Genomic DNA, 27,207 nt, shown 5'->3' with positions numbered 1-27,207 from the left:
AAATTATTTTTGAAGATTAAACTTGAAACACATTCTGTAATTAATTTTGATTTAATGGGAGCTTGAATGTCAATGATGTGATATGTTCTGCATTAGTTTGGCATCAGGTGAGTTTTCCTACTGTTAACTTTGGTCAGGAACAGCAAAATTAGGCTTTTAGATTATTAGTAAATAAAGATGGTTAATGTTCTCTTCCTAAGTGTTAAACTATTTGAGAAGATCAATTAGTCGACTTTATTTCATTTTTATTTTAATATGCTGGGCTTTGGGGTTTTCTAAATGTTTAAAAATCAAGCTTATGGTGTTTATTTGGAAGTTTTTTTGGTGATGTTTTTAGACTTCTAATACCCTGAACTCTTTTTGTAGCTCTCGGTGAAAGGTTACAATGACAAGCAGCCGATTTTGCTAAAGAAGATTATTGAGAAAATGGCTACCTTTGAGATTGATGAAAAAAGATTTGAAATTATCAAAGAGGCAGTAAGTGTTCTGAACTCATTTTTGTAATTTTGCCACATAATGAACATTTTAAGAAAAATGAGGGGATGGCTGGGTGGTTTAGTAGGCTGAGTGTCAGACTCTTGATTTCAACTCAGGTCATGATCCCAGGGTTGTGGGATCAAGCCCCGCGTCAAGCTCTGCACTGAGCATGGAGCCTGCTTAAGATTCTCTCTGTCTCTCTTTCTTTCCCCCTCTCTCTCTCTCTCCCCCTCTTTCCCTCCCTACCCCTCCCCCCTCTCCATCTGCCCCTCTCCCCTACTTGAGTGTGCTCTCTTCCTCTAAAAAAAAGAAAAGAGGAGGAAAAGCCCTATTAACCATGTGCCAGTCCTCTCACCCTGTCTTTGTTAAAGCCTGTGCTCTATCCAGAAAGAAACCCTGGGAGACTCAGGGACACCTGACCCCCCAAGAGCTGGGGAGGTTGCAGCACTGACTTTCAGAGAGAAGCCTGAGGGCTGTGAAGGACCCCTTGCAAGTTTCATCCAGCCTTTACTTTATTTATTTATTTTTTTTTAATTTTTTTTTTTTTTCAACGTTTATTTATTTTTTGACAGAGAGAGACAGAGCATGAACGGGGGAGGGACAGAGAGAGAGGGAGACACAGAATCGGAAACAGGCTCCAGGCTCTGAGCCATCAGCCCAGAGCCCGATGCGGGGCTTGAACTCACGGACCGCGAGATCGTGACCTGGCTGAAGTCGGACGCTTAACCGACTGCGCCACCCAGGCGCCCCCAGCCTTTACTTTAGAAGAACACATGGTTCTGCTGGCTAAGGTCTGCCTACCATGAGAACCTTGTCACATTAGGGCAGACTGTTTAGGCTTGATGTGTCTTCTACTTAAACTCAACTCACAGTAAGCCTGATAATGGAAATAAGGGATGGATAGCTATTTTAAAAACCAAACTGTGACTTTAATTGTACATCCTCCAAAAAATTAACGTTTTCAAATGTAGTTTTCGGATGAAGATCCAATATTTTATGTATGTAAGTGGACATGTTGCTTGCTTATGGAGACTTTTGGAATGGCCTTATGGTACAGAATCAAAGGATACCAAAAGCTGGAAGCCCTGAATACTAGGGATGACTCTCTCAGAGAGAAAAAATGTCCCATAGTGAAGACACTTAGGACACAAGTCAGATGCTGGGGGTAAAGCAGCAGCCTGGAGAAAGGAAAACAGGCCCTTTAAGGATCAGAGAGGAGTAAGCCCCATTCTAAATTACCTCACTTCAAGGGGAGCCTGGGTGGCTCGGTCGGTTGGGTGTCTTCAGCTCAGGTCATGATCTGGCAGGTCATGGGTTCGAGCTCCGCATGGGGCTCTATGCTGTCAGCGTGGAGCCTGCCTCGGATCCTCTCCCTCTCTCTGCCCCTCCCCTGCTCTCTCACTCTCTTTCAAAAATAAATATTAAAAAATAAAATAAAAAATAAATTACCTCACTTCAAAAGGAGAAAGCAGCAAATACTCGTGTATCCCAGTAACACATGATTTATGCAAAATGAAGTTTGATTATAGTTGATCTTTTTAAATGATTGTAAAAGGACTTCTAAAATGAATGGACCCGTGTCTCTCTTTACTAGTACATGCGATCTCTTAACAATTTCCGAGCTGAGCAGCCTCACCAGCATGCCATGTACTACCTCCGCTTGCTGATGACTGAAGTGGCCTGGACTAAAGATGAATTAAAAGAAGCCCTGGATGGTGAGACTATTTTTGTACTTATAACCCTGTACATTTTTTCCTAAAATCATTTTGCTCTATCTCGATATCTAGTGTTTATGCTTTCTAATAGTTCTAATAACTTGTAGTTTTATTAAAGCCAGCTGTGCATCCTTTTTATCGAAATGAAAACAGTGGCAGCCTTTGAAGTGGCTTTCGTGTTCAGGCTGTTAAGCCACATTTGCTGCTTTCAGCCTGGACCCATAGCAGTTAGTTATTACTGTTCATAGATTTCTGCAGATGACTGAAGGTTTTGACCAGAACACTTACCTTGTTAATATTGAAGTTTTCAGAAGAAGAAAAAAGGGCTGAGCTTGAAAGTCTTGTCACACAGGAAGAGTACTCAGGCATCTTTAGATCTGTTCAGTTAAAAACTGGAAAATGTGGGGCGCCTGGGTGGCTAAAGTGGGTTAAGTGTCCGACTTCGGCTCAGGTCATGATCTGACGGTTTGTGGCCTCAAACCCCTCATCAGGCTCTGTGCTGACAGCTCAGAGCCTGGAGCCTGCTTGGGATTCTGTGTCTCCCTCTCTCTCTGCCCCTCCCCGTCTCACGCTCTCTCTCTCTCAAAAATAAACAAACATTAAAAAAAATTAAAAAAACCTGGAAAATGTGTGAAGCCTAAAGAATCATCCTTTGTTGCCTTTTTTCTAAAATCGTAAATCTAGTTTTCAGAGGCTTTGTTTCAATGCCCTAAATTCCTTGAAGGCATGGTTATGCCTTCTTTTTATCCTCTTTATTTAATATCTAGTGCAATACTATGTCCTCAACAGGTGTCTAATGAATGCCTATTGAATGGAATGAAATTACCTCAGGATTGTTTTATTAGAAAGAATATAGACTGATAGTACCCTTTATTGTTTTATCTTTTTCACTTCTCAGCATTACTTTCCAACTAATCTTTTTTCCCAAATACTCAACAATAAGAGAAAAGAATACTGTTGAATTTTTAATGACCTTTTATGACAAGTTCTTACTCATACTTACTATGTAAGTATAATACTTTTGATTTCTTCAGTGACAAATCAAGAGCAAAGTATTGACAATCATTATTTTATTGGTTGCCTCAGATATTGGATAGGCATATAGGTTATAAAATTCATTAACTAGAACTGATGCATTTTTAATCTGGACAGTTAATATGCTTTTCTTTGCAAAATGTTTGAGTCATGTCTAGTTAATGGGGAGAATTTTACCTTTAAAAAAAAAAAAAGCCCACATAATTGATTTAAAATCTGTTTTAAAAAACCTGAACCTGCAGGGCGCCTGGGTGGCTCAGTCGGTTAAGCGGCCGACTTCGGCTCAGGTCATGATCTTGTGGTCCGTGAGTTCGAGCCCCGCGTCGGGCTCTGTGCTGACAGCTCAGAGCCTGGAACCTGTTTCAGATTCTGTGTCTCCCTCTCTCTGACCCTCCCCCGTTCATGCTCTGTCTCTCTCTCTGTCTCTCAAAAATAAACATTAAAAAAAATGAAAAATAAAAAATAAAAAAATAAAAAAAAACCTGAACCTGCATTTAGCATAATCAAAAAGCAAAAGTTCTTAGTTTTTTCCCCCCTTTGTCAGATTGTGGGTCAGATAGTAGGTAAATTGTAAGCAGAATAAGCTCTAAAATATATCCTAGGGATGTGAAACCTAAGATACGTTTTATAAAGAGAAAGCACTGGGACCCCTGGGTGGCTCAATCGGTTAAGCATCTGACTTCGGCTCAGGTCATGATTTCATGGTCTGTGAGCTCGAGCCCTGCGTCGGGCTCTGTGCTGACAGCTCAGAGCCTGGAGCCTGCTTCGGATTCTGTGTCTCCCTCTCTCTGTGCCCCTCCCCCATTCATGCTCTGTCTCTCTCTGTCTCAAAGATAAAATAAGACATTAAAAAAATTTTTTATATAAAGAGAAAGCACTGTTTTGGTTGACAGTCTCTGCTCAAATAAGCCATCATTCTGTTTTGGAACACGTATACTCTTACGGTGATTCAGTACTCCCAATGTGGCTTAATGTGGAGACATTCGTTGACACTCCGTCAACTCTCCAGGTGCCAGAGTAGCAGGAACCTCAGAGTTCAGTGGGTCCAGCAGCTTTTACTGACTGCCATCTACACACCAGGCCCTAGACTTCAGGGGCTTGAGATAAAAAATGATCAATTAGATGGGGTTTCTTGGATCAAGGAGTTACAGTCTAGTGGCAAAGCATAAATGTGTTCAGCTCATTTCACTGTAGGCAGAGAGAGTAAGTGTTGTGGCCGAGGTCTGCAGAGAGTGGTCAAGGGGTCTGGAGAACAAGTATGCACTTTAGAATTAGACCACTGGTCACATGCAGCTGTACAACGTACTAGCATGATGCCTTGGGCAAGAAATTTCAATGTTCTTCACTTCAGTTTTCTCACCTTTAAAACAGGGATAAGTAGTACATACTTTATAAGATAACATGTATGAAATGATACACCCAGAGTAACCAGTTGTTAATTCCCGTCCTGTGTCTCTCTTTGAATTTCAGTCTCTATTTTTAGCAGCCATTGCAGCAGTTATTAGTATGATGTCCTAATGGAGAAGGAACAGCTCTTTCTTATTAAAGAATTGAATCAATACATGTAAAAGGAATGAGGGGAATAGAAAATCAGTATTGTGATACCATAATTGATACAGGCAATATGCACTGTTGGATGCTAAAATTAATGAGTAAGGGAAAACAGGATATGTGTATAGTCTCAAAGTATATTTCCCTGAAAATAAATATTTATTAATTACAGTGGGGAAAATAGGCATTGATGGGCAAGTGGCATTACCTAATTGCTTGTAGAACATACATGAGTTACTCTATTATAACTGAAAGATGAAAATAGTCCTTTTACAGCAAACACATCTGGCAGACCACCTTAACCACATGATTAGTGTTCGCTAGTACGACAGCATATCAACATCATGTACTGCTGATGTGATGCATTGATAAGGGCACATTACCTCTGTGGTATTCTTCCTAGTAGTTGAGTAGTTAAGCTCAGTTTAATCACGGAAAAACACTGGAAAAACTCAAATGGCACTCTGTAAAGTAATTGAACAGTATTCTTCAAAAATCTTAAGATTATAGGGGCACTCAGCTCAGGTCATGATCTCATGGTTTGTGAGTTCAAGCCCTGCAATGGGTTCTGTGCTGTCTGTGCAGAGCCTGCTTCAGATCCTCTGTCCACCCCCCCCCCCCCCGCCCCGCCGCACCTCCTCTGCTCATGCTCCCTCTCTTTCTGTCTCTCAAAAATAAAAATAAATAAAAATTTTAAAATGTTGTTTTTGAAATCTTAAGATCTTAAAAGATAAGGAAAGACAGGAACTGTCACAGACTAGAGGAAACATAGGCACTGAGGACACATAACTAAATGCAAGGTGGAATCATGGATTATATCGTGGAACAGAAAAAGAGTATTAGGAGAAACTGAAATCAAATAAAGACTGCATTAGTTAATATTATTAAAGCAGTGCTAATTTCTTAGTTTTAATCACTATATGGTGGTTATGAGAGATACTAACATTAAGGGAAACGGTAAAAAGGTATATCGGAACTCTCTGTACTGTTTTTCTAACTATTCTGGAAGTATTAAATTAGCTCAGAGTGTTGTTTGTTTTAGCCTCATAGGGAGAGCTCACTATTTTTTACACCTCTACAGATGTCACCCTTCCTCGCCTTAAGGCCTTCATACCTCAGCTCCTGTCACGGCTGCACATTGAAGCCCTTCTCCATGGAAACATAACAAAGCAGGTGGGTGGTTGAGGGTTTAGTGGTCTTTTATGGAGCAGTGTAAGAGATTTTTTTTTTACCCTGGCTTCAGAGTATCCACCACCGCAGTGTGATTATAAGCACATTAGTGTTGACTCAACCTTCTCTGCTCTGTGGAGGAAAACAGGAGAGGGTATAAGGGAAGAGAATGATGGTGGTTAACTATGGACCTATTTTCATGATTGCCTGCTCTGCTCTCGCCTGCCTTGTGCAGTCACAGGAGGAAATGGAAATAATTATCCCTACTCTGTGCAGGACAGCAGGACTGTGAAGTGGATAAGAGCACGTGGTGTAGAATCAGCCTGGGTTTAAATCCTGACTCTGCCACAAACTAGCTGCTTACTCTTCTGAAAAGGTGTTAACCTCTCAGTACTCAGTTTCCTTATCTGTACATTAGAGTTTAAAGATTAAATGAAATGGTGCATGCCAAATGTGTAGCCCATAGAATACTCTAGAATTCCCATTCTGGAACTCTGGCAGCCTCTCTCAAGACCCCACACTTCTCTGCTACTCTGCTATCCTGCCTCCAAAACAGTATGCCCAAGGTCAGATGCTAGTAACTGGCAGAGACAGGATTTTTCACTAAAGTCAGTTTTATTTATTAAAAAGCCTATACTCACTTCTTTTGCTTTGCTGCAACCCCAAGTATCTGTGGTCAGGGTCAGTTACTTGGGACCAACTTTCCATCCCCAGTGCCTCTCCACCTTTGGCAGTACCTTTTCCCACAGCATCAAGATCATTGTTGATGCTGGTCTTGGTCTCTCTTTCCCCACCTCTCCCATACCGAGTGTATTGCCAATTGAGGAATTCAGTTTTTTCCATTTGAATAAGATCAAATGTGTTTAGGGTTTAAGAATCCATTTTTATGATAAACTAGCTTATTTCACAAGTGTGTTGTTTTCACACTGCGTTGGCCACCATCCAATATGCTATTTTTATTTTCACAAACAAGATACGTTTGTGGTTTTGTATGGTGCTATTCTGTGTCCTTTTCCACAGGCTGCACTAGGAATCATGCAGATGGTTGAAGACACCCTTATTGAACATGCACATACGAAACCTCTCCTTCCAAGTCAGCTGGTTCGGTATAGAGAAGTTCAGCTTCCTGACAGTAAGTTGGAATGTTGTAACTTTGGTAATGGACTACTTTGACATAATGTTGTGGGTGATTATAGATGGGTTGAAGTCACCTGGATGAGAACACAATTTTACAGTAAAGATCTACTGGGATCCTTTACTGTTTATATAAGTATGGTTAAAGGTAGGTAATTCTGCCAAAAATTTTTCTGTAGAAAGGTCAAAAAGGTGAAATTGGAGGTAGGTGATTATTTTGATGAGAATGACATTAGAATTGACTGGTAATTGGATGTAGAAGAGTTAGGAGGTAAGAAAAATTACAAAGCTAAAGAGATGTTGACTCTGAAGCATGAAATAAAATTTGTTTATGAAAATTGGAAACTAGAATCATAATACTGATGGGATGTCCATAGGAGTCTTTGGCAGAAATAGTTTTAGGAAACTCACAGGTGCGAATAACAGCATGTATTTGTGACATGCATATTTTATAAGGAATTAGCATAAAATAATGGATAATAATTAATATATTGGAGTTTGCAGTGTTGGATTGCCTTTGTATTAACCATGGTTTCTTTTGATTAAGCATTGTTTTCAGTTATTGTTCAAAATTATGTAGTGGGTAGTAAATTAGACTTGGGATGAAAAGCATTGATTTTTTTTGTGTGTGTTCTTTTGTTTTTGTTTGTAGCTAAACTTGATTGCTGGCTGTTCCCCACACATGCGTGGTCTGTGCCCCCACTACCACTATGTATCCTCCTGAAATAGTGCTCCCTTTCCTTCACTCTCTCCCTTATGGACGTCTGTCCCCCTCCATCTCCATTGTTAGACTGTACATTTGTTAAGGTTGGGGCTGTGTCTGGTTCCTTTGAGAAGCTGTTAAAGGTGCTTGAGCATGGTGTTATCTCAGAATATTGTTGTTGAATGCTCAAACATACCTTGAGCACAGCTCTCTTCTTCACAGCCAGTCATCAGAGACCTGATAACGTTTCATTTCAAACTTCTGCTAGTTTGTTCCTCTCTCACCACAGCATGGAGGAGAAGCACAGTCAGAATCTGCCATTCAGAAACCATAGCACTTGGGCGTTGGGCAAAGTGAGGCCAGTCCAGAGACAGAATTTCAAAGTGAAATCTGTCTTTCCTACTTTTTTTTTTTTAAGTTTTTGGTTTTTTTTTTTTTTATTCATTTTGAGAGAGAGAGCATGAGCAGGGGAGGGACAGAAGGAGGGAGGGAGGGAGGGAGAGAGAGAGAGAATGAATGAATGAATGAATGAATGAATGAATGAATGAGAATCTCAAGCAGGCTCTGCACTGTCAGTACAGAGCCCTCTGCAGGGCTCGAACTCACCAACTGTGAGGTCATGACCTGAGCCGAAATCAGGAGTAGGATGCTTGACTGATGCGCCACCCAGGCGCCTTTCACATCTCTTTTTATTACACTTCCTGCTTCCTCTCTCCTCTCTTAGGGCCTTACCTCTTTTGCCTTCCAAGTGCCCTCACAAATTGTCCCATGCTCAAAAATAACTCTGTTCAATAAGAGACTCTTTAAATATGGAAAACAAACAGAGGGTTACTACTGGAGGGGTTGTGGGAAGGGGGACGGGCTAAATGGGTAAGAGGCATTAAGGAATCTACTCCTGAAATCATTGTTACACTATATGCTAACTAACTTGGATGTGAATTTTAAAAAATAAATTAAGTAAAAATTAAAAAAAGAAAAAAACCCTCCGTTCACATCCCATTCTCCAAATGTTAGGTGTTAGGAAATCATTCTAAGCCAGATGTGAATGTCTCACACAGTCCTTCACTTAACTCTCCATGAGACAATATTTACAGTTTAAAAAGACAATGTTTAGGCATTGTGAAGGAGACATTTGGGGATAGACATGAAAAAGCTAGAAGTTGGGAGGGGGCGGTTGCAGTAGCTTTATAGACCGTATTCCCCTTCCTCTTCTGATAAGAAATAACGTAGTGCTGCCAGTATATGATTAGAAAGTTTGACTGTTGGTCAGATTTATCTCCTCAGAAAAATAATATAGGTGAAATACGACTCCAGACTTGTCTACCTCCCTTCGCAGTTGATGTCTAAATTATCATCTATGAGGGTGAACAAACACATCATTACTATTCTGAGAAACCCTTATTTGTGAGTCTTACACTAAATACTAAACACAATATATGCTTGGTCACATTTATTCCTCATGAAGTGAAGTTATCAAATCATAAAGCGTGATCATCTGGTCGTAACTCTGATGAGATATTTGATCAACACATCTGAGTTTTAGTCTTGGGTCTTCACCATTCCAATTTGGTGTTCTTAGACAAGTCACCGCCTTCTCAGGTGCTTAGCTTCCTCATCTCTAAAGTGAGGTGTTAGACTAAGTTACCTCTAAGTGTTGAACACATGTGTGTAAATTTGTGAAATGACCTTTAGCGTGGGTGTTGGTAAACGGTGTTCAGAATAAAATGCTAAATGAAAATGCAAGATAATAAAGACACAACTAGTAATTTAAAAAACGGTTTTGTATGGTATTGAAACATAAGTGGTGGTGCCATTAAGGTTCTTATATATATTAGCTGGTTCTGATGTAGTATTAACTTGTACATTGTATTAACTGTGGATCTTAGCATTAATACTTAGCTATAAAATGGGTCTTTTGTAAGTTCTTTGCCCTTTAAATTTAGTGAATGTTTATTGAGGGCCTGCCAAGTTTAGATTGCTGCATTAGGATTCCCTTAGGTAAGTTAACAGAATTTCGCATTCTTAATAATTTAATTGCAGTTTGGAATTGCTGAAAAACACTAAATTGGACAGCTTTAAAAAGCCAGATAAAACATTGACTTTGTTAAACCCTAAATACGTTTTTTTTTCTCTTTTTGAAACTTCCTAGGAGGATGGTTTGTGTATCAGCAGAGGAATGAAGTTCACAATAACTGTGGCATCGAGATATACTATCAGACAGACATGCAGAGCACCTCAGAGAATATGTTTCTAGAGCTCTTCTGTCAGATCATCTCTGAGCCTTGCTTCAACACCCTGCGCACCAAGGAGCAGCTGGGTGAGAGGGAGGTGGGGACTGGCCCAGTACCATAGACCTTGAACAACCGTTGTCCTCAGAAAATATGCTCCATGTGGATAGTCCTCTTGCATGGTGGTGCAGGCTTGCTGTATTGACAGAGGCTTGTGAAAACCTTGTTTGTGGGGAATCCACTCCTAAAAGATAAGCACTTAACATGTCATGGACATTAAAGCAGTTCTTAAGGCGAAGACAGTGTGTTTACAGAATGTACATGTCATAAAGAAGACATTTTGGGTAAGGGAAGATGCTTAGGGCAGACTATTTATTAGGGGTGGCAAGATGGGAAGCAAGCCATCCAGAGAAGCTTAGATTTTGGAAACTTTGGGTTCCCAGAGGGCAGGTATTATCTCTTAATCATCTTTGTATCCCAAGCCTGGTCCCATAGAAGGTACTCAGTAAGTGTTTGTTGAGAAAGTGTTTCTGGCACAGTTTTAGGCACTGTTAAAAGTCCTCAAGATCCTGGCAGGTTTAATCAATGAGAAAATAAAGAAACCCCAGCAATGACTGGGAGGAACCAATGAAAAAGGATTTGGGTGAGTCTTTCCAAGTATTTTCATTTTTTAAGTAACCACCATGGTAGATGCTGGACATGGAAATGGGTAAGTTACAGATGGTCCTTCCCTTCAAGGAGCTCACGATCTAATCAGGAGGGCAGACCTATAAAGGAATAGTTACAGTGCAGTGTGGCAAATATTACTGAGAGTCTTCAGATTCTAAAGGTCATGCCGAAGATAGTGACTTCCTCAGAAGTGGGGTGGGACCCCAAGACTCCACAGGTCTGAGGATGTGGTTCAGGACAGAGCAGCTGAAGGAGGCAAGCCACGAGCTCAGTTTAGGAAAGATGTCAAAGGGTGGTAATGCGTGAGCTCACAAGATGACAATGGAAACGTGACCTTCTGTTGGTCTTCAGAGGTTTTTAGTCTGAATGCAGTTGGTCCAGGAATGAATTCACATAAGGAACTTGGATGTGAAAGGAAACAGAGCTGGAACAATGGTTAGAGGATGAAAATGAGTTCATTATATACTAGGGATGGGAATAACTTTCACACAGGGAGAAGATGATTAACCAGCAGACAGTGAGGAGTTATGGGATGGGAGATTGAGTGATGAATAAGATTTTTTCCTTCCCACCCCCGCCAAGAGAAAGAATTCTCTCCCAACTTTCTAACTATTCTTCAGAGAGCCCTTTTGCTCTACCCTTAGGAACTTATGATATCCTAATTGTTTATGTTTCTTCAGAGGTGAATAACATAAAGCCCAAAAGTAGATTTTATTGCTCTGACAGGATAAGTTTTGAAGGATTAAAAGTGACCGGAGTCTCAAACGCCAGGGTCCTGACTGGCCGGTGTTTGTGTTTCAGGCTATATCGTCTTCAGTGGGCCTCGTCGAGCCAACGGCATACAGGGCTTACGATTCATCATCCAGTCAGAAAAGCCTCCTCACTACCTAGAAAGCCGAGTGGAAGCTTTCTTAATCACCATGGAGAAGTCCATAGAGGACATGACAGAAGAGGCTTTTCAAAAACACATTCAAGCATTAGCAATTCGTCGACTAGACAAACCAAAGAAACTGTCCGCAGAGTGTGCTAAATATTGGGGGGAAATCATCTCCCAGCAATACAATTTCGACAGAGGTAAGGCACAATTAGGGCCCCAACATTTATGGCATATAAGTGTAACATTTGAGGTCACCAAGGCTATTCTACAAAACGGTGGTTGTTTTGTAGGTGATGTTCCAGTTACTAATTTGGTGGTGTGGAGTGTCATACTTCTAAAGAACCATCGCTTTAACAAAAGAGCAGTTTTTATTAGAAACTTTATCTTTTTTTTCTTCTCCCAAATTGGAGCTGGATCTTCCTGTATCTCATAATAATACAGTAAGAATAAATCTAATTTCACTTTTTGTGTTCAGTCAGTATGCCCCTGAGGCTCTGAGCACAGGCATGCGGTTATCTATTTCCCATAACACCGAAAAAAGAAAAAGGAAAATTTGCAGAGATAAGTGCTGCCCTGGAGGCACAGGGCTTCAAACAGATGCCTGTAGGGATCACCAAAAATGTGTCGGGGCTTCTACACTGGGGATAGCTGTGCTTTCTGAAGTCTCCTGCTTACTGACTTCCTTGGCATTTCTTCTAGAGCAGAAATCAACAACGCAGAGTGCTAAGCCGCACTAGAAGTTGGGGGTTCTGGGGGGGGGGGGGTTGTGTTGTGTTCTCATGCTAACACCAACAGCCTGAAGATCTTTGGCCAAGACACCTTTTTGAGGGCCTAGGTTTCCTTACCTGTAATTTTTTTAGCAGTTGGAGTCACTGTTAATGGTAATTGTACTGACCATGTATTGAACATTGCCGTAAGTGCAGCATCGTGTTATTGTCATTCATCATTTTCCTTAGTTCTCACTACAGACCCATTAAGTAGTTATTATCCCCAATTTCCAGAGGAGGAAACAGAGGCTCAGAAAAATTGACACAACTAGCCTAAAGATCCAGTAGTTCAGAAGTAGAGAGCCAGGCTATCTTCTTACTCCTTACTTGATATTTATTCCCTGACTACTTGCAGGAACAGATGATCACTTAAAAATACAGAGACCTAAGAACATTGGAGTGAAATGTATTGTCATTTAATTTAGTAGTCTGGGCTACTTAAGATGGAAATATTAGTAAATTATTATTTGATTGCTTTTTCAGATAACACAGAAGTTGCATATTTAAAGACACTTACCAAGGAAGATATCATCAAATTCTACAAGGTAAGTTGAATTTGTATGTTTAGATTTTGTCTCATAAGCAAATATTATATATGCTGTGTGTGGTTTGTTACTGCTTTGAACTTAGTGCCCTGCTTAGAGCTGCAGCCTTAGTCAGGTCACCTTCTCCAAAGGTTCTTTTACATGTGAGGTAGCAGTGGGAGCATGTGTGGCTTCTGAATGCAGACCCAGGGCTCATCGCTGGCGAGATAGCCCTGTGACCTCAGCCAGGGGGCTTAAGCTTCTAAGTCTCAGTTTCCTCACTTACAAAATAGAGATTAGTAGGAGTATTAATTGAAATGAGGTGCATAAAGTGATTGGCACTTAGCAGAATTTAATAAATGGTCTCCATTACTGTGGTCTCTTCATTAGTAATTCTCAGCCTCAATTTTTACATGTTTTAATCAGAATACTTTAATGTTTTCCTCATTGATATTATAAGTTTTAGTTGTGTTTATTTATTGCTTAAGACTATTTGCTTTGTGAGGTTAGATATCTGTTCTCAGTTGCTTGCAAGAAAGGGTGATCATATTAGCTCTTTTTGGTTTCTGAGGGATTCATTTTTAAGGCATTCTTAGTTGTGGGTGTTTAAAAAGAGTGATGTCCTGATATAACTTACTCTAGGGTTTCCAGAAGCAGTGAAGATTTTTTTCTTTCCCTCCACAACGTCTATTATTCATTGGAATTACAAGTAGTACCTGATTATTGAATTTGTAAGAATAGTTATAAGACTGAGTCGGTTTTGTCTTAAAAATGAGAGTTTTGTGGGGTGCCTGGGTGGCGCAGTCGGTTAAGCGTCCGACTTCAGCCAGGTCACGATCTCGCGGTCCGTGAGTTCGAGCCCCACGTCGGGCTCTGGGCTGATGGCTCAGAGCCTGGAGCCTGTTTCCGATTCTGTGTCTCCCTCTCTCTCTGCCCCTCCCCCGTTCATGCTCTGTCTCTCTCTGTCCCAAAAATAAATAAACTTTAAAAAAAAAAAAAAAATGAGTTTTGTTACCAAGCTTAAACTAAGTCTAGAACATCATTTCCCTTGCTGTATTCCATGGTACACTAGTTTTCTACAAGATATTAGTAGGGACACATACAAAAAAGGGTTTCATGACCATGTAAGTGTGGGAAAGACTACACTCTTTATTCCTGTTTTTGGAGAATTACAGAGCATGTTAACATTTAAAAGTTCTAAGAAGCCCCATACTAAAAATTTCTTTAGCCCAGCATTTAATTTTGATTAACAAAACTCCCTAAAGAGATTCATCATGGACCTGTTTGTTTTCCCCCACAGAATACCTATTAAGTGTTTCCTGGGACTCCAGTGTTCCTTAGAATATAGCTTGCAAGAAAAATGCAGTTTGCTTATTGGCTGGTTTGTGTTTAGAAAGATGGAGATTGTCCAGAATTGTTCATGAAATTGAGAATAGTCTGAAACTGAAGAGGGTGTTACACTCTTCTACTGGTAAAGGTTGATAAGAGGGCAATGAAGGCTTGGGTGAAAAGGGATCCTGAATAGACCTTTGGAAGCAAACTTTTTACTCAATAAGACAGACAATCTCAGATGAGCTGCTATATATTACTGGAGGTGGACCTGTGCTGAGCTCCTGAAAGGGGCTGGAGAGGCCAGGGCAGGGCTGTGGGAGAATCTGGGCTGTCCTGCCAGCTGGAGGGAGCCATGGTCAGGTTTGTTGTCCAACCCCATCAGGATTTCCATCGCGGCTGCACAGGACCAGTCTTGTAATAACTGCTCCATAAACCATTATTGACCTGATTTGGCTTTGGTAATGTTCTCTCCCTCTGAGGGTATGACCAGGGGAAGTTTCATCACACCTTGTGTTTTCCCTTTGGAAAAGACAGATAATGGTCTAGCATTAAGGAAAAGGTCGAAAGACATATTTCCATGGGATCTGCCAACTCACCACTCCTGATATTCATGGTATGACCTAGGGAACTCCTTCAGAGCAGCCTGCTGGAGCAGAGAGAGAAAAAGCAGGCCTTGCTTTCTGATGCCATCACTGTGAACTACGTGACTTGAGCAAGTCGTCATACTTCCCTGTGTCTCAGAGTTCCGTATCTCTAAAACAGGATCCTCACAACACTTAGCTTATAGAGGGTCAAGTGAGCTAATGCAGGAGAGTGCCTGACACAAGACAGGACTCAATAAATGTTAGCTTCCTTTCTCTTCTGTTAGATGAAGATCCATAGAAGTGCCCTGGTGCAGAATCTAAGAAGGTGTGGGACACCTCGGTGGCTCAGTCTGTTAGGCGTCCGACTGCGGCTCAGGTCATGATCTCACTGCTCATGAGTTTGAGCCCCTCGTTGGGCTCTGTATTCACAGCTCAGAGCCTGGAGCCTGCTTCGGATTCTAACTCCCATCTCTCTGCCCCTCTCCTGCTTGCACGTATGCTCTGTCTCTCAAATATAAAAAAATAAATTTTTTTTTTTTCAACGTTTATTTATTTTTGGGACAGAGAGAGACAGAGCATGAACGGGGGAGGGGCAGAGAGAGAGGGAGACACAGAATCGGAAACAGGCTCCAGGCTCTGAGCCATCAGCCCAGAGCCCGACGCGGGGCTCGAACTCACGGACTGCGAGATCGTGACCTGGCTGAAGTTGGACACTTAACCGACTGCGCCACCCAGGCGCCCCAAAATTTTTTTAATAAAAAAAAAAAAGAATCTAAGAAGGTTCTAGAGGAGCAGGCATTGTGCTCGTCCCTTGACTGAGCTCAGGCCTTCGCCTCTGTAGTCATTAGCGATCACTGGATGTGGCCCTGCATCACACCCCGATGAGTATTAGGCTAGGTTTTTAATCCCAGCCCAGCTACCTCTTAACTGTAGGAGTTTGAATGCATCACATAATATCCTTGGACTCCATTTTATCATTTGTAAAATGGGGCTAATAGTAATTCTTGCCTACCTAACCTAATTTTCGTAGAGTTTAAATGAAATACTCTAAGTGAGGGGAAACATCTTTTCTGTTTCTGGCTATGTGAGAGCTGATTCTTCATTGTGGTAAAAGAGTACTTCATTTTAGGTTCCTTAGTGGGGCAGAAGGGTGACCTTGCTGTTCTTTCTTCCTAGGAAATGTTGGCAGTAGATGCCCCAAGGAGACATAAAGTATCCGTCCATGTTCTTGCCAGGGAAATGGATTCCTGTAAGTATTGAATATGGACTTTTTGTAAAGTATGTTTTTGGGCACACGATGGCTGTCCCTTGCCATAGACACATCCCTTAAAGAGCACCAGAAAGTAAATAGGTAGAGAAGGGGACCAACTGGAGACAGGGTCTACTCTATCAAAGCAAAAATATGGGGAAAAGGGAAATGAGGCAGTGAAGGAAACAGCCAGCGTTAGGTGGCACAGTGCCATCCTGGCCCTGGCTTTACAAGAAAACACAGCTAATTGCTGGTAGGACATCTTCACAGAAACGGTGTGGAACCACTGCATGTGAGGAGGAAGAGCAAATAGTTCATTCGCTCAGTCTTTCCATCTTCTATCTCTGAATGGCCAAGGTTTACTCCACAGTCATATCTCACCTGGCCTTCTGGGTTGTTTTACTGGATCCTTCCTGGTGGTCAGAGCCTCAGAGACCAGTGAGTGCAGACGTGGGCACTAAAGTTGCTGTGGGCAAGGCTTCATAGCCACGGTAACGTGATGAGCCATCGTTGGGGAGAGTCTGGATAAGACGTAGAGCCAGCAGTCAAGGTCTTGGGGAGCAGGCAGCCTGGGAAGACATGGGCCTGGTACAGTTTCTTAATGAGCTGAGTCCGGTTTCAGTTTGTTGTTGTTGTTGTTGTCGTTGTTGTTTTTCAATTGCTCTTGTATGCCAGTATTTATTAGGTAAGAAGTAAACCTTTCATTTTCTCACAGGTCCTGTCGTTGGAGAGTTCCCATGTCAAAATGATATAAATTTGTCACAAGCACCAGCCTTGCCACAAGTAAGACATGCAAATGTCATTTTAGATTGCATGGTTAGAGGACTTCCCACATAGAAGGAGCTTGTTCAGCAGGACACGTAAGACTAGAAGTATCAGGTCACCATGTGTTTGAGCCTCTACTTTATATTCCTCCCTAAATGTGAGGTCGCCATCTGACAGCTCCCAGGGGAGGAGAGTGGGGGGGGGGGGGCGGGTCACGCCTTTGTCATCTACGGAAAGACTCAGCCTCTGACCTGGTTTGCTTTTGCTTCTAGTTTGAGCAGTTATGTTACTCTGCAGCGAGTCCTCTCCAGCCACGCCTGTACCTTGCCCTTTCCCCAGTGCCTGCATGTCTTTAATCCTCTGGAGAGGTTGGCATTTACTGGCAGTGTGACCAGGCCCTTGCTGAGTGGGCACGTCAGCCTCTGCCGTTCTGCTGAGGTCTTGGTGTGTGCCAGCTCTGGCGTCCCAGCCCTTGTGTGCCTAGAGAAGAGCCAGGGGTCTTCTTTCTGGTCCTGGGTGCCACTGGGGACACTCCTCATAGGTTTGCATAGACCCTCTGGCCCTGATCATCCAGGAAGATCAGATCATAATATGTGGGGTAGAAATGAGTGTGTATGTAAAAAAAAAAAAAAAAAAAAAAAAAAGTTGATGTCTTATTCCGTCTGCTTTTTTAGGCCATAAACACTGAGAGAAACCTTTTTCTTCTTTGCAGCCTGAAGTGATTCAGAACATGACCGAGTTCAAGCGTGGTTTGCCACTGTTTCCCCTTGTGAAACCACATATTAACTTCATGGCTGCAAAACTCTGAAGATTCCCCAAGGATGGGAGAGTGCAAGTGGATGCATCCCTGGGTCTTCCTGGGGCCAGGGAAACAACCTTGGCCACTTTCATAGTTTCTGGTTCACTATCAGACAGACAAACAGAAAAAAAAAGATGTTGTCAAATGTCATTATGTAGAATATTAAAAATCCAAAGTAATTAAATTACAGAATCTTATAGATGTAGAATATTTTTTAAATACATGCCTCTTAAATATTTTAAAATTTTTCTTTTCATTACTGAGAGAAATTTCCCTTATATAACAGTACTTAAAATGATGAATGATATTCCTATAGAATCTTCCTTCCATATTCTGTAAAATAGTCACTTGTCAGAAGAAAATATGTTAGTTTTGGTTGTGTTTTTCTAAAAGCCTCCTAGGTTGACAGAAAAGGCTTTAAAACCTTTAGAAAGGTAATACCTTTTTAAAAACTGATTCTCAAATTTGCTTTCTACTTGGTGGTTTCATGTAAATCAATGGAGAACATTAACATTTGGCAGATAATGAAAAAAGCAAAATGATTTTCTTTTATTAGTGAAATTGCTGATTATATAAGGCATGGTTTTAATCTTTTTATAAAATTTGAACATGTTTTTTATTCAAACTAGTAAAATGCTGGAAAACCCTAGAACGCCCTACTTATTTACAATGCTAGAGATAGACTTACCCTACATCAGTTTTGTCCCAAACGGAATTTCTCAGGATTACTGTGATTTGTTCCTTTCTGATTGAATTATATTGACATTCTTGTTCATAGTCGGTTTGCAGTGTTCCCTCAGTTTTACCTTTTCCCCTCAACAACATTTGTTGTATTTATTTAATACATAGGGTCAACTTCAGATCCCACTGAGTGTGTGACATGCTTTTCCAACATCAGCTACTCTAAACACTTGTAACTTTTTACTACCATGATATTGCAATCAGTATATGAACCAAAATATTTGCCCCATTATGAATTTAAAAGACAAGTACCAAGCCACCTTTTTGAAGGTATTAAAAATAAAGCCTTGAGTCTTAAATAGTGTGATCTCCAGAAGACTCTCAAATCCCTTTTTGCTACCAGTCTAATATTGCCTTAAGTGTTAAGTTATTTTTTGAATATATAAATATAAACATAACAAACACAGATAACGACTGGAGTGGACTTTTAAAAAAATATTTTTTTCATGAGATACTATTTTAGATGAAATTGTTACTGTAGATTTAACAGCTGTTTTGAAATATTTACTGTTGTTAAAAGTTGCTTCAGGAGAAATTGTGAATATACTTCCACATACAGGCACTGGTACCAGTAAGTGGCCCTGTTCACTAACTCAGGCAAAGTAAAGAATGGCATTTTCAAATGACATTTTACCTCGCTAGGAGTTGATTTGCCAGGACTTTTTTCTGTAGAGTCATGTCTTACAACATCTTGAGTTTTCACTTTTGCCATTTTCCAAATAATCTACATTTGGGGCAAGAATGATATAATCACAGCTGTGGAGGCTGCTTTCAAAAGCAGGCTCCATTTCTACTGTCAGATAAATGTGGTGCTGTAACTGTCTTTTTATCCCTACCTTCAGGAGCTTCCTTGTGATGAAGCCTGTCTTTGTCCATCAGAAGGTGCGTGAGTCATCGCTTCCTTCTGGTTTTATGCATTTGTAGACTATGCAGCTTTTCATCAAACTGCAAAAATAAACAAGAGGGAACTACAATTAGCCCTGAGTGTTTAAATCCACCACTGTAAGAGTAAATAAGCCACCTACCTTCTCTGTGGGAAATTATGTGCTATTGAGTAATTTTTAGCTCTTTTTTAAAAAATGGGTGAAATGTAACTGTCATTTTTATGAGAAAGTCACATGAAGAAATCTGAACAGAATCTCATGTAGTCTTCCAGGAACCTATGATTGGGGTTCAGTGTGTTCTAGCATTGTCTGGTGTCCAAATTGGATCTAGAGCTACTGTTGGATCACTCAGGCATACTAATGGATTCACTGAAATGGGTCCAGGCTGCAATCCATGAGCAGTAACAGACTACCCCGGATACTGCATTTTTCTCAGTGCTTAGCAAATGAGATTTGTGGAAAACAAACTAAGTTATTAGTTACTCGTGACTTTAAAAAAAAAAAAAAGTCTTCTTTTCAACTAGTTGATGTGGAAGAGAGAGCATGTGACACAGCCAGTATGGTGGAGTGCTAGGGTAATCCTGTTTACAATAAATTGCCTGAATTGAACCTCTGGAGTTTGCATTTGTGTTATTTTTACAATTTTAGTGTCTAGCCTACCTCTCAGCATCCTGATTTGACAACATTTCTTGCTGTCGTTATTCCTAAGGCAGAAAGCAATGAATTGGTTTTTTGAAAAAAAATCTTTTGAGTGCATCTGGGTGACAGTGATTTAGTCAAATAAATGGGTCAATTTCACACTCATAAGGGTGGATCGCTTTTGTCAAAGGAATCTTGGTGTGAGAGGCTGAGTTCATTGCTGTGCATATTGTCACTGACCCCAAACCCAGAAAGATTTGTCCTTTGCTTTACAGGGAAAAGAGTAAAAAGGGTAGAAAAACAAAATATTTCCTCTACAGCTAGTGTTTCGTCTTCTTGCCACATCTCCAGCAGCAGGCTAGCCAGTTATCTTGTCCAACCCCTGGCCCCTGACACCCTGTTAAGATAATCTTTCTACTAATGTGGTTGCCAGCTGGCCCAGATGGGCATTTCAAGAGGAAATGTGCTCTTTCCTCAGTTTGCAGCCTAGGACCTTGGTGCAGCCCACACAGGCAGCATTGTGCTTGGGGATGATGCAGCGGCCCTAATGAGAGGCCCAGAGCAGCACCCGCTTTTATGGCGTGGGGCAGTTTTCCCCTCGCTCACAGTGCATAGGGGAGTCATCTGAGCTTCTCACCATATACTCTAACATAGCTTCGCAGAATGTTTAGATTTATGGTGAAAACCAAGGATTCTCACTCTCATCCCCATTGTAAGGGTGGTTCCTGCCCTCCTAATCCTTCCCTGGCAGGGCTTCAGACCGGTCTGCTCCTGGACCCCCGTTATTCTGTGCTGTCTACCAAATGAACTGAATTGTCCTTGTCAACCTGAACATCATACACCCCAAGGTTTCTTGTGGCAGTGCCTGTTGGTAGTCCTGAATTATTTCTGTTCCCACCCGCGTCCAGCTCTTCAGAGATATTACAGCATTTTGGACCACTCATGCCCTACATGAACATTAACCTTATAAAGCACTTTACAAATTTCAGACCATCCTGATAGACATCTTCCACAATAATCTTTTGACACAGAAGGACAGTGATTAAAATTATCTTCGTCATCCCAGGTTTTCAGAGATGGGTATAGTAGACTCAGAAAGGCCAAACAGTTGGCCCAGGACCATTCAGGAAGCACAGATTCAAATCTCCACTCTGATCTTTAAACTCTAGACCTCATTGTTCCATTTCCTGTAATAACAGCTACCAAGTCCATTAACATACTGTGGGACAGAGTACAAAGGCATTTGCTTTTTTTTTTTTTTTTTTTTTTTTTTTTTTTTTTAAGGGCATTGGCTTTTGCATTTATATGAAACCTCACCATTTTCACATGCACCTTCTTACTTACTATCCCAACCTTTGCCTGTTTTGGAGAGACTGAGACCAGACCTCACAGTTGAGGCCCCGGTCCAGTCCACCATGGTTTCCACTCTGCTGGGCCACCTTGTGGCCAATATTAACTACTGCCTTCAGGGTCTACCTATCAGGGTTGATCCAGACCCATGCCTCCTGGCCTGCTAAACCCTGAAATCATTTCAGGCTCTCCTGGTGTCCCTGGAGTGATGAGAGTATCTGGAATTCTTCAAGAAATTCAGAAAAGGGGTGTGAAGAGTAGTAGTCAAGTTCACCTGTGGCCCCACCACATTTAGATCATTTTTTGCAGTCTTTTTTCTGTGCATAGAGGAGGGGGTCATATATTCAGTGTCACAACTTTTTCCTTCAATAGTCTATAATGAAATTGTTCCACATAGATACTCCTGAGGGAAAAATGTGATCTTGGTTTTTTTGTTGAGTGTTTGGTGTCCTGTACTGTAGTTTATTAAATCCTCTTTGTAGGATGTTGAAGGTGTTTTCAAACTTTGATCCATGATCCTTGTGCTGAATATGTGTGTGATTTCCTGGTTATTTCTTTAAATTGCTGGGTTATAGAATATGAATATTAACCTTTTTCAAAAATTTTTTATCTATAGAAAAAGTTGTGAAAATAATACAATAAATTCTCATGTATCGTTACCCCATATTCACCAGTTTTATGCCTGCTATGTATTGCTCCCTCCCTCTTTTAAGTAGGTTGCAGACATCACGACTCCTTACCTCTCAAGTTTGTCGCCAAGTATATAACAAAGTCAGTGTGTAGTAAGGAATTTGGCCCGACCCAAAGGAAGCCCCGGCCTTTGTCCCCTTTGTATTTGTTTAGATACAGTATGCTGGTAAATTTGACAAATGAGATAGATAAATTTCTTGAAAGACACAAATTACCAAAACAGACATGAAAAGAAATAGAAAGTTTGACTATCCCTGTATCTGTTTAAGAAATTGAATTACTGTTCTTCCCACACAGAAAATTCTAGGCTCAGATGTCTTCATTGGTGAATTCTATCAAACATTTAAGTATAAAATTATACCATCTTACGTAACATTTTAGAAAACAGGAAGAAACCCTATTAACAAAATATTAACAATTTGAATCCAGCAATGTATAAAAAGGAATTTTTATACAGTTGATTTTCAAATATACAAACCTTATTTGATGACAAAGTGAGGTTTTCTCAGGAATGCAAGGTAAGTATAATATTTGAAAATCAATTAGTATTATTTACCATAGTAACAAAATTGAAGGAAAAAACATTTAAAAAGTTCAGTAAAAGCATTTTGCAAGGTTCATCATAAAAGCTCTCAGCAAATGAATAGAAGGGAACTTTTTCAATGTAATAAAGGAAACTTATAGAATACCTTCTGGTAACATCATATTTAAGGATATAATATTGAACACTCCCCCACCCCACCCCAAGACCTGCACCAAGATGAGGATGTATGCTTTTACTACTATTCATACTTGTATTTGAGGTTTTAGTTGGTGAAGTAGATTGGAAAGGATGCGGTACAACTGTCTAGTCACAGATTAGCACATACAAAAAAAAAAAAATTCCTAAGGGCCAAAAAAAAAAAAAAAAAAAAAAAAGCTACTACTAGTAATTTAAAAGGTTGCAGGAGATAAATCAACATTAAATCAATTGCATATCAGGGCACCGGGGTGGTTCAGTCGGTTAAGTGTCTGACTCTTGATCTCAGCGCAGTTCATCATCTCATAGTTTATGAGTTCAAGCCCCACATTGGGCTCTGCGTTGGTGGCACAGTGGACCATGCTTGGGATTCTCTCTCCTCTCTGCCCCTCCCCAGCTTGTGTGCTCGCTCTCTCTCAAATAAACTTAAAAAATTTTTTTTTGAAAAAAATCATTAGGAGTAAATTTATTCATTTATTTTTAAGAAAGTTTTTTTTTTAATTGTTTAACGTTTATTACTTCTTAGAGACAGAGCATGAGTGGGTGAGGGGCAGAGAGAGAAAAAGGGAGACACAGAATAGGAAGCAGGCTCCAGGCTCTGAGCTGTCAGCACAGAGCCTGATTCAGGGCTTGAACTCGCAAACTGGTGACCTGAGCCGAAGTTGGACACTTAACCAACTGAACCACCCAGATGCCCAGGGGTAAATTTTTTTAAATATGAAAACCTGTACACTGAAAACTTCAAAACATTACTGCAAGAAATGTTTAAAAGACTTAAAGAGGGGCGCCTGGGTGGCGCAGTCGGTTAAGCGTCCGACTTCAGCCAGGTCACGATCTCGCGGTCCGTGAGTTCGAGCCCCGCGTCAGGCTCTGGGCTGATGGCTCAGAGCCTGGAGCCTGTTTCCGATTCTGTGTCTCCCTCTCTCTCTGCCCCTCCCCCGTTCATGCTCTGTCTCTCTCTGTCCCAAAAATAAATAAACGTTGAAAAAAAAATTTTTTTTTAAAAAGACTTAAAGAGGGGCGCCTGGGTGGCGCAGTCGGTTAAGCGTCCGACTTCAGCCAGGTCATGATCTCGCGGTCCGTGAGTTCGAGCCCCGCGTCAGGCTCTGGGCTGATGGCTCAGAGCCTGGAGCCTGCTTCCAATTCTGTGTCTCCCTCTCTCTCTGCCCCTCCCCCGTTCATGCTCTGTCTCTCTCTGTCTCAAAAATGAATAAAACATTAAAAAAAAATTTTTTTTTTAAATAAAAAAGACTTAAAGAATATATGTGTCACATCCAAGGATTGGAACACAGTATATATATTTTTAAGTTTGTTTATTTTGAAAGAGGGAGAGAGAGAATCCCAAGTAGGCCCCATGCTGTCAGCTCAGAGCCCAACATGGGGCTCAATACCATGAACCAAAATCAAGAATCAAACACTTAATCGACAGAGCCATCCAGGAGCCCCTGGATGGGCTCTCTCTCATTTTGAGAGAGAGAGCACAGCTGGGGAGAAGCAGAGGGAAAGGTAAAGAAAGAATCCCAAGCATGGTCCACACTGTCCTGTGGAGCCTAATGCTGGGCTCAAACTCACTAACCCAAGATCATGACCTGAGCTGAAACCAAGAGTCGGACACTTAACTGAGTCACCCAGGTGCCCCCAGTAAGACTGCTTTGTTTTGTTTTGTGTATTTTTGAGACAGAGAGTGTGTGAGCAGGGGAGGGCAGAGAGAGAGGGAGACACAGAATACAAAACAAAATCCTCAGGCTCCAGGCTCCGAGCTGTCAGCACAGAGCCCAACGCAGGGCTCAAACTCAATGGACCACAAGACCATGACCTGAACTGAAGTCAGACACTTAACCGACTGAGCCACCCAGATACCCCTCTAAGACAGTATTTTTAAGGTATCTGTTCTCCCCCATTGATTCTAAGCAATGCTTACCAAAATCCCAGCAGGCTTTTTGGGCAGATATTTATGAATTGATTTTGAAGTTTACATGGACATAGCAAAGAATCTTGAATAGCTAAAATAATTCTGGAAAAGAAGAACAAAGTTTTTCTCTCTGATAGCAAATCTTACATAAAACTATAGTAATCAAGATAGTGTGGTATTTGGCTAAGGATAGACCTATATATCAATGGAAGAGAATAGAGAGTGTACAAGTAGATCCCCAGGTTGATTTCAAATGATTTGACAAAAATGCCATGGAAATTCAATGGGAGAAAAACTGTCTTTTCAGCAAATGGTTGAACAATTAGATATCTTTATGGGGGGAAAAATTGAACCTCAAATCTTACCCCACAGTATATACAAAATTAACTCAAAAAAGATTTAAACAAAAACTAAAAATATAAAACTATGGGGCAACATAGAAGAAAATATTTTTGAAGTTTGGTAGACAAAACTTTCTTAGAGTGCAAAAGGCACTAACCATCAAAGAAAAAATGGACAAATCGAAGCTTTTCAAGTTTGAAAATGTCTTCTGTTTAAAAGATACACATAAAGAAAATAAAAAGCAACTGACTGGGAGGAAGTATTTGCAACACTTGAAGTCAAAGTACTTCTATATAAGAATACATAAGAAGAGCTCCTGGCTGGCTCAGTCAGTGGAGCCTATGACTCTTGATATCCAGGTTGTGAGTTCAAGACCCACACGGGGTGTACTGATTACCTAAAAATAGAATCTTAAAAAAAAAAAGACTACATAAGAAACTGTTAAAATCAGAAGATAAAATTCTGGTAAAAGAGTCAAATAGATTCTTCACTAAAGGAGATGTAGTCAATGGTCAATTTGTACATGAAAAGACACCCAACACCATTAGTCCTCAGGGAAATGCAAATTAATACTGATAGGCGAAGCAAAACTACAGAGAGAAGATCAGTGAGTGCCTGAAGGCTGTAATTAGGAGGTAAGATCAAAGGACATAAAACTTTTAAGAGAAATGGAAATGTTCTATATCAATAAAAAGCTGGAAGACATATTTTTGAAACAACCAAAATAAGATACCATGCCATGCAGACTAGAAGAACTAAAATGAGAAATACTGACAATACCAAGTGAGGGCTTCTAGTGTGTTTGTTTCGTTGTTTGCTTTTGGTGTGTGTGTGTGTGTGTGTGTTTAGAGAGAGCACAAGTGGGGGAGAAGAGCAGAGGGAGAATCTTAAGCAGGCTCCATACTCAGCATACTCAGGGCAGAGCCTACCGTGGGCTCAATCCCACGACCCTGGGATCACGACCTAAGCCAAAATCAAGAGTCAGATGCTCAACTGACTGAGCCACCCAGATGCCCCTCTACTGCGTATTTTTAAAAAACAACAAAACATTTATTTTCCTGCTATAGAGTAGATGCACTTGTTCTTGTAGCAAAAGGTCATATTTTGGAGAATATTTTGGAGCAGCTTTTGACAAATGTAAGGTATGGTGAGTTAGAGTTGATAATGGAAATATTTTATTAAAGTTAACATTAGAAACCAAGTGTTAATAGTTCCACTTGATGAAATGGCTGATAGGAACAGATTTTAGGGACAACCTGAAATTCTGTAAGTAGTACTCAAAATGATTTGTAAGGCAAGTGTGTTACAGTTATTCTAAATACCCTATAGGAGATTATTAGCCAAAGAAATCCTGTTGTGAAGTCTTTTTTGTAAAGGGAATGATATGTTTCAATACTTAGAATAATCACTTTCAGTCTATTTTACAAGTTTAAAATTTTATTTTTTTTTATCACAGAAGGCTATATCTGTATGTGCTAGAAGTCATTTAGCAAGTACTTAACAAATACTATTTATTTATTTTTAACGTTTATTTATTTTTGAGAAAGAGCAGGAGCAGAGGAGGGCAGAAAGGGAGATGGACAGAGAATCTGGAGCGAACTCCACACTAACAGCAGTGAACCCGATATGCGGCTTGATCTCATGAACCATGAGATCATGACCTGAGCTGAAGTCAGACGCTCAACGGAGCCACTCAGGTGCCCCAAGGCTGTTAAAATCGAGCTTTCTGGGCTCAGAGCTTGTTTGCAGCAACATGGCTAAACCCACCAAGAAGGTCAGAACTGTCCGTAAATACAGGACCCGTTAGGGTGCCTCCCTCAGGAAAATGGTGAAGAAGATGGAAAAAAGCCAGCACACCAAGTACATTTGCTTCTTCTGTGGCAAAACCAAGATGAAAAGATGAGCTGTGGGGATCTGGCATTGTGGTTCCTGCATGAAAACCATAGCTGGTAGTTCCTGAACCTACATCGTCATTTCTGCCATCATCAGCTCTTTCCCCGGCTCTCAGTAGTGAACAAAATCTGTCTTCATCACTTTAAAGCCCGGCTTCATTTATCTTTGACAGCCTCATGGTATGGACTTCGATCTTCAGCCAATCATGGGAATCTAAATTCAGATACATTATTTCTATGCAGTTTATACACCAACTCAGTAGTATAACGATTGATGGTTGCCAGTCCTGAGAAAACGTAGGGCAGTTTGGCTAGTGGCCTAGGAAGTGTGTGGCTCAAGAATGCAATTTTATACTCAGACTTAATTCCCTGGTATTATGACTCCCCATATCATTTGAGGACTCTCTTTGTCCTTGGATGGTCATTCTTAAACATATTT

The 27,207-nt window shown here is 40.7% G+C and overlaps 1 protein-coding gene and 1 long non-coding RNA gene across 5 annotated transcripts in view; one reads left to right on the top strand and one right to left on the bottom strand.

The window, feature by feature from the left end:
* IDE (insulin degrading enzyme) overlaps nt 1–19,813 on the top strand; it is a 113,520-nt gene extending 93,707 nt beyond the window's left edge. For all 4 annotated transcript variants that reach the window (XM_045438219.1, XM_045438218.1, XM_045438220.1 and 1 more), the window contains exons 16-25: nt 367–477; nt 2,072–2,192; nt 5,860–5,951; nt 6,969–7,080; nt 9,935–10,102; nt 11,484–11,756; nt 12,810–12,871; nt 15,943–16,015; nt 16,731–16,798; nt 17,493–19,813. In XM_045438219.1, the coding sequence (XP_045294175.1) occupies nt 367–477; nt 2,072–2,192; nt 5,860–5,951; nt 6,969–7,080; nt 9,935–10,102; nt 11,484–11,756; nt 12,810–12,871; nt 15,943–16,015; nt 16,731–16,798; nt 17,493–17,588 (1,176 nt within the window). In that variant the 3' untranslated portion in view covers nt 17,589–19,813. The remainder of the gene's footprint in view (nt 1–366; nt 478–2,071; nt 2,193–5,859; nt 5,952–6,968; nt 7,081–9,934; nt 10,103–11,483; nt 11,757–12,809; nt 12,872–15,942; nt 16,016–16,730; nt 16,799–17,492) is intronic.
* Nucleotides 19,814–20,561: 748 nt separating this feature from the next.
* Nucleotides 20,562–26,837, bottom strand: LOC123576829. Its single transcript, XR_006701602.1, has 3 exons — nt 26,677–26,837; nt 23,356–23,361; nt 20,562–20,573 (listed from the first exon to the last, which is right to left on the bottom strand). It is a non-coding gene; the product is annotated as an uncharacterized LOC123576829 (long non-coding RNA).
* Between the last annotated feature and the right edge of the window lie 370 nt (nt 26,838–27,207).

Source organism: Leopardus geoffroyi, chromosome D2, assembly GCF_018350155.1.
Source record: "Leopardus geoffroyi isolate Oge1 chromosome D2, O.geoffroyi_Oge1_pat1.0, whole genome shotgun sequence".
NCBI lineage: Eukaryota > Metazoa > Chordata > Mammalia > Carnivora > Felidae > Leopardus > Leopardus geoffroyi.
This window is presented reverse-complemented; position numbering and strand designations above follow the sequence as displayed.